Genomic DNA, 7,737 nt, shown 5'->3' on the forward strand with positions numbered 1-7,737 from the left:
TGTGTGTGTATATATATATATATGTATGTATATATGAGTGTATGTATATAATATATTTATATATATATATATATATATATATATGTATATATGAGTGTATGTATATAATATATTTATATATATATGTATGTATATATGAGTGTATGTATATAATATATTTATATATATGTGTATGTATATAATATATTTATATATATATATATATAATGTGTGTGTGTATGTATACACACACATTTTGGCCCATAGATTTTCAGAAATTAGTGAGCAATCCATGTGAGAACTCTGTATTTTTTGTGTGTGTGTCTGTTTAGATTCAACTGAATTCACGGTTATATTGATGATCTGCGAATATAATTTTCCAGTCTATTTTTGCACCTATTTAGAATCTATGTTGTATTATTTTATCTTTTTCTCTACTAATTCTTTGTCATATTCTCAGTTAATGACTATATGAAATGGGCCACTGTAATTTTCTGTGAATAAATATGTTGTTTTAGTATATGTTCAACCTGAAAAATATCATTTTAGTGAATTTGATAATATGAGAAAAATTTCTTTTCATTTGGTACAAAGTCATTGTTTTTATGTGGTAGGGGTATTGCTAATTAAATTAACTTTAGTTTATTCATGGTATGTATTTTATCAGATCAAACATTTATAAAAGATGAAGTTGGTCTTGGCAGTTTTTGATCTCAGGAAGTACAATAACAAAATATAATACTGAGAAGTGTTTAATCCAGTACTCTACCATTGTTGCTCATTCTTCCCTTAAATTGAAATCTTCTGGAATTATATCCAGGACCATTGGAAGAAATAGTTTGCTTACTTATTGTTTAGTTTTTACTTAGTCTGAATATGCTATTGTTGACTAACTAAAATACTTGATCATATTCATACAGTCCATAAGACTGAATGCTGGTCATTTGTCAATAGTATCCACTGCTTTTTGTCATACATATATTTAGCTGTCACTGCCAGATGTTATCTGTCACATGCTAAGAATTTAGGACAGTGATTTTAATCCCATTAAAATTCCATATGAACGTGTGGTCAAGTTGTATGATTATGTGTTGGATGATTATATCATCATCATTTTAGCATCCGCTTTTCCATGCTTGCATGAGTCAAATTGAAATTTGTTGGGACAAATTTTCTATTGCCAGATGCACTTCCTTTGGTAATCCACTCCTGTTTCCAAGTGCTCTAGCCAGTCAAACATGAACAGCACAAAGGTTGAACACGTTTTCATGGAAGATTACAGACAAATGACACTGCTTGTATAATGGCCACTTTCATTTAAAATTAGCACATGACGTGATAAGGAGAGACACACACACACACACACAGAGGAATCCTCTGTATTATGAAAGTAATGTGTTCCTGAAACACCTGACATATCACAAAATCAATAATACAAGCTTTAGTTTCCCATTGATTTCCATATAAAGTGATAATGCTTTCTGACGGAATTTTTATGAAAATAAAACAAAAACCAACATGATCACTTTTATGCATGAAAATAACAGTCATAGTACAATATGTATATATAAAAAACACTTGAAGAGAAATATGTTAGGGAATAAATAATAATTGTAATATTATTATAGGGTATGTTCTTACCACAAAAGTTGTTGATATGTTGACTAGTGTGTGAGGGATGGTGGTGGGACAAGAGATAATGAGAGGATGAGGGACATTATTTTCTATGCCATAAAGTTATCAACATCTACTTGAGAGGCAAAGGAGTTATCCAAAATTGTTTGGTGTTTATGGCACATGATTTCTTTGTATAACTTGATGTAAGAATGGAGTTCTTTGTAAACTCTGCTTGTAATTTTTAGGTTACATACACAAATAGGGTTGTTGGCAAAAATTTGCAGACTTTCCTCTCTAAGTGCCAACCCTTTACTAATATTCCTTGCAGTCAATTTAAGTGGATTTGGTGGAATTTCTGTATTCTCAGCTTTCTCTTGTTCTTACACTATCAGCTCTTCATTATATAAACTTTCTATGTTGGACACAAGCAATTCAACCATATCAACGTCTATAACTTCTTCAAACCTTACATTATTTACAAGTGTCACAATATCTTTCCAAATTTGATGTAGACTTTTTGCTTGTGGAAAACTTGTAAAGTCATAGTTACAGTCTGGTCATATATTTTTTCACATACTCACACATATGCATATGACAAACTTCTTTCAGTTTCTGCCTAACAAATCCACTCAAGGCTTCAGCTGGCTTTGGGTTATAGAAGATATTACCCAAAGTGGCTACACTGTAGGACTGAACCATTTTGTAGGGAAGTAAGCTTCTTAGCCATGCAGCTATGCTTGCACCTAAGCACGAGATTTTAAAATCAAGGTAGGAAATATGATGTAGTAATTTCTAACATGGGTATAAAGCCACAATTCTGGAGGACAGATCAGTTAAAACATCAACCAAAGTACTTTACTACTACTTTATTTTACCATTTTGTAGAAGGAAGAAAGTCAAATGTAATCTCAAGGGAAACAAAATGGGAGCGTGTGTGGGGGTGAGCACATATTTTGTCAGACAAATGATTCTGCCAATCCTTTTTTTATTTAAATATGACAATAATAATTATAATAATAATAGTTGGGTTTTAAAGGAAAGAAACAGTATTTTAAGTAATGATGATGAATATGATAAAAAAAGATTTGTTAATAATGATGCTTGCTAACAATAGTGATAATGATGATGGTTGTGAGAATTGATAATGATTGAAATAATGATTAAATTGATAATGACTGTATCCTAACATGGTCACACTCTAGCTGAAACAAGCAAAAGTAAAAAAAAACTATAAATGATTACAAGGTAAAATAATTTTTCATCCACTCAATTTCACTTATTCTTTGTCCCTTCACCCACCTCAATAAATCTGTAGAAATTCTTTCCCTTTAGAAGTGAACTGTCCAAGTATATAATAATACTGCACCATGCTAACTTCTCCCTCATTGTGGATCCCAATTAACAAAGCTGTCTAGCTTTCAACTGAAGATAAAAATGATTGCCCAAATATTAACAGCTGTATCGTTATTTATAACAAAAGATTTGTGTCACAGTTTAGTATTCCTTTTTCTTCCTCTCTCTCCTAACCTATTTAGTTTTATCACATACTATCTTGTATTAACACACATTTGTTCTTTCTCATATATCCACTCTCTAACCCACAACCGATTCTCTCTTTATTTTTTTCTCCCACTTTATTTTATTTTCTGCATTGCATTCTTTTTGTTTATTTACTCACTCTTTATTTTCTCCCTAATTTTGCATCTACTCTCTTTCTTCTCCATCTGAATAATTTTGCCCTTCCAGCACTCCCCCCCCCTTTATTCTTTGTTATGCTATCAGACCTACAATAGTTGAGAAGTTTGGTGCTATCAACATTATGTAATCTACACTCAAAAAAATATTCCTGTCAAATGTTGAAAACTTATGTGGAAACAAACTCAGGGAAGGGAGTTATTAACATACTTGTTCTGTGCTCTCGAAAAAGTATCTCTGCAAAATTTTATTAAAATATTCAAGCCTATTGCAAACAAAATGATATTAGCAGCTGATTAACAGAAGTCAAAGTGAAGTCCTAAACTTAAAGATCAGCCAATTCCCTTCAAGATTACTGTATACAGAAAAACTAAAACGACAGGACAGTTTGCAAGGTTGTTTTGAAAACTTTTTCTATCACAATGTGAACTCAAATATCAAATGTCAGGCATACTTTGCTATCCTATCCATCTTTAGTTACCTTATAATATCCAACAAGTTAAACTATACTGACAGATCGTTGACCAACTCCAAGGGAAATAAATTGAAGAACAGTAATTTACTAAAATTTATTTTTCTCAGAAAATCATAATCAATGAACAGCTGGTAAACAATAAATAAAATTTAGAAGCCCATTGACAGGACAGTTTCAATGATGAAGAATACTTTGGAAAGAGTTGAGAAAAGAGGATCCAGTGAGAGCTGATTGGTATGTGCTTAAGTCAGAGAGGGGGGGTATATGGTGTGATACCAATAGCATAGTGATAGTTATCCTGGAAATGGAAGTTGAGGTAGAGGATGCATCCTGGTTTAAAAAAGATGACTACAACCATATCAATGTAGCTGAAATGGATATTATGTTCAAGGGAATAAATTTAGCTTTGGAGTTGGGGTTGTGTGATGTCTAAATTCAAACTGATTCAGCTACTTTGTTTTGGTAGTAACTACCTGTGAAAAGAGAATCCAAACCAAGGGAGTTACAGTGATTATTGTCAAGTGATGCCTGGGGATCTTAGTAGGAGAATTAATAAAAAAGTGATCTGCAGCTGCAAGTAGTCCTTGTTCTCTCAGAGAAAATAAGGTGAATGTTCTTACTAGGGCAAGAAATACCTGGATTGGGGTTCCAGAGGATTTAGGGTGGGGGGACTGATTATAGTATGCTAGCAGGTGGATAGAACATTATTTTTGACCAGAAAGGTTGACATCAATGCCACTAGGGAAGTCTAGAAGCAGTGACAGTCGATTGACCTCACTCCAAGTGTGCATGAGATTTGAAGGTGAAGCAGTTGATAGTGGATATGACACTATCAGCAAGAGTTGTGCCTCACCATGATTGACTGTGGGTCTGGGCAAGTAGCAATATAAAGTGTAAGGTAGAGGCTGCAGCTGAAATTACTAGAGTTCTGAATGAGATACTTTTCGAGAATGGGTTTCAATAGATGGGCTGCTGGTGGACAATGTTCCTGCATTTCTTTCAGAGATGCTGGGCAAGTGAAAGGTCAGACATTACTTTAGAGTTGCATATAGGTCAGGCAGAAAGGGAATCATTGAGAGACACCATCGAACAATCAAAGCCATTGTCAAAACAGTGTATTTCCCTGATAGAGGCAGTTTTCTGGTACATGTCACCTTGATCGGGCCAGGCAGAGGAGTTGATACCCCAGAGAGCTGTGTTCTAGCATGAGTGGTACTGTACCACTCATCTAAGTACAGTACCACTCATCTAAGTACAGTACCAGCAGGTATTGCAGGAGAGGAAGGTCTTGCATTTGTTAAGATCAAACATGAAGTTAACATCAGTCATCCTTCCTTACCCCCATGAGGACACCATCCCTGTAGAAGAAGGGAAGAGTAACTGATGCTAATTCTCAGAATAACATTTCTGTTGAGAGGATTTGTGTCACATACTGGATATCCATAAAGTAATCAGTACATTAGATGATGAAGCTAATGATGACAGATGAGAAGAATCCAAGACCAGTACTGCATTCTGTGAAAGTTACAGAGGGAGTGGCATCTACCTTTCTGGATGAGTGACAATGAGATATTATGAGGGAAGAGGGGTTTAGGCTAGATGTTTCACTTGTAAATAGATAGCAATAAGCTGGGAGGAGGTGGGCATGTTTAGTTGTTTGTAGATTTTCCAGGTGTGTGTGTGGCAGTTTTTAGTGCATGAAGTAATCTTAAGTTCAGAGAGGCATGTGATGTTATGAGATAGTGGATGAGATGGAGAATGGTGATATCAGTTGTATGTAAGGGACCTTTTTTGTTGTTGCTGGAAACAGGTGTTGCCAGTGAATGGCCTTTGTGTGCAGCAGACTTCTTTTGCAATGTAACCTGGTGCCTCTTTCTCCTGTGGTTAAAGTAAGGGCAAATTGCTTTTTTTTTGTTCACCTAATTCCCACCTACAATTTTATATTCCATACATGTGTAATATAGTTATAGCACCTATTACCAACAATATATCGTAACTTATCATCTGTGTAAATTTGATTAAATGTGCAAGTGAATCCAATCATCAAGGTCATCAACAACGAAGCAGAATTGAAGCAGTTATGTCAATAAAAAGACAGAAACGTAAGCCCCTATTTAACTATTTTATGATTTCCAGAATCCCAAACTCAGCACCTACCACTGAGGAAGCACAGTGTGCTGAAATCACATGATCTGATGGTTCTAGCATCCATTCCAGATAATTCTCCTCTGCTACAATATGTGTACTTTTAAGTATCATGTACCTACTTGAGAGGTACTCCCAGGGTGAATGCTGTAGAATCCCAAAAGGTTGCTTGATATGTCCTCTTCTACTAGTCCTATTAAATGCCGATATGACTTTGTTAATAACTGTTAATTTACATAGAGATAACCAGAAGCAGAACAGGGAAGAAAATTTCCCTTAAATAACACACTACTGTCTCAAAGGACACATTAAATAAAGTAATTATACATAGCCTTGCCTTTGATAATGTCTACTTTATCAGAGTTGATCTGGGGCTTGAGATGAAGTGGAGAATAGCATTTAGTTAGGTATTTGAATTGTGTACATTTTTCTACATCCAATGGCAATAAGTCACTGGTGAAGGACATGGCATATTGTTACGTCCTTGATGATACGCCACGTCCTCGACGACATGCCACGTCCTCGACGACATGCCACGTCCTTGACAATACACTGAGTCTTTGGCCAGTTATGAGTGGTGCCTGAAGGATGAAGGGTCTTCACATGTAATCTCATGGAAGACCATAGAAAACCCAGGTCCCTACATCAATGGAAGCAAGCATTGGAAGTTATGCATAGCTGAATGAGCGAGAATATTAAAGAACTCCCTTGACCCGAGAACTTCTTAAATTCCAGGACGTTTTTGGACCTGCTTACACTTCAGAAGATTCCTACTGAAGTTCTGGGACTCACAAGCTGACCAGGTTGATTTAAGAAAGCGGTCTAGGGGAGACGATCTCTTCCACTTAACCCTTCTCCTTTATCCGTGTGTTCAGCACCTATCTCTTCTTTCTTCTCGTTGGAGAGAGGTTATACGCCATCGGTAATTAGGGTCTGAGAAGACGCTGTAAAGCCATGTGCTTTATGGACGTGAAACCCAGGGTAACTCTATAGGCCGGCCATAACTATCTTTATTTAATTACTCTACTGCTCTATAGCTTAGAGTGTGCTTTTCTTTCGGCTTTATGATTCACTGCTTATATATATATGTATATATGTGGGGGGGGGGTGTCCCCCACTATCGCTTGGCAATCGGTGTTGGTGTGTTTGTGTCCCCGTAACCTAGCGGTTTGGCAGAAAAATCTGATAGAATAAGTACTAGGCTTTTAAAAAATAAATCCTGGGGTGGTTTTGTTCGACTAAAGCCCCTCAAAGCGGTGCTCCAGCATGGCCGCAGTCAAATGACTGAAACAAGTAAAAGATAAAAGCTATGAGAAACCTCGAGAACAGTTCTTTACGTAACCAGTTATACCCGATTTACTAGATGAGTTCTCTCCCTTGAAAGTTCGCACGAGCAAAATTATCTCATTTACAACACAAAGAAAGCTAATAATCAAATATTTGATTATTTTCCTTTCCCCGATTCGTTTTTCTTTTATTACTCAGATACATGGATGTTTCACGGGACTTTACCTTAGCACCTAACACAGGTTATCGATTAATAAAACGAACATTACAAGCCGAAGATATTTGTTTACTGCGTAATGTAAGTATCCATAGTAACAGTTGGTAAAATTCCAACGAGGAATCTGTTAAGTGCTTACTATTTCTGTGGGAATCTTTTGAAATCCAACTTTTATTTGTACCAAAATATATACAAATTTATAAACTTTCAGGGTTGTTTATATCACGATTTTTCAAAATTGTGCAACAAGTGTTAAATAAACAGGTGAAGGTAACAAGTAGAGGCGAAAATGATGAAGCTTCGTCCTTTTAATTCTGTCATT

At 35.5% G+C, this 7,737-nt stretch overlaps 1 protein-coding gene across 2 annotated transcripts in view; it reads left to right on the plus strand.

Moving 5' to 3' along the window:
- The first annotated feature begins 7,288 nt into the window (after nucleotides 1-7,288).
- Nucleotides 7,289-7,737, plus strand: part of LOC106880016 (EF-hand calcium-binding domain-containing protein 11) — a 9,699-nt gene continuing 9,250 nt past the window's right edge. For both annotated transcript variants that reach the window (XM_014929812.2, XM_052971642.1), the window contains exon 1: nucleotides 7,289-7,496. In XM_014929812.2, coding sequence (XP_014785298.1) covers nucleotides 7,401-7,496 — 96 coding nt within the window. In that variant the 5' untranslated portion in view covers nucleotides 7,289-7,400. The remainder of the gene's footprint in view (nucleotides 7,497-7,737) is intronic.

The sequence above is a fragment of the Octopus bimaculoides genome, chromosome 11 (genome assembly GCF_001194135.2).
Source record: "Octopus bimaculoides isolate UCB-OBI-ISO-001 chromosome 11, ASM119413v2, whole genome shotgun sequence".
NCBI lineage: Eukaryota > Metazoa > Mollusca > Cephalopoda > Octopoda > Octopodidae > Octopus > Octopus bimaculoides.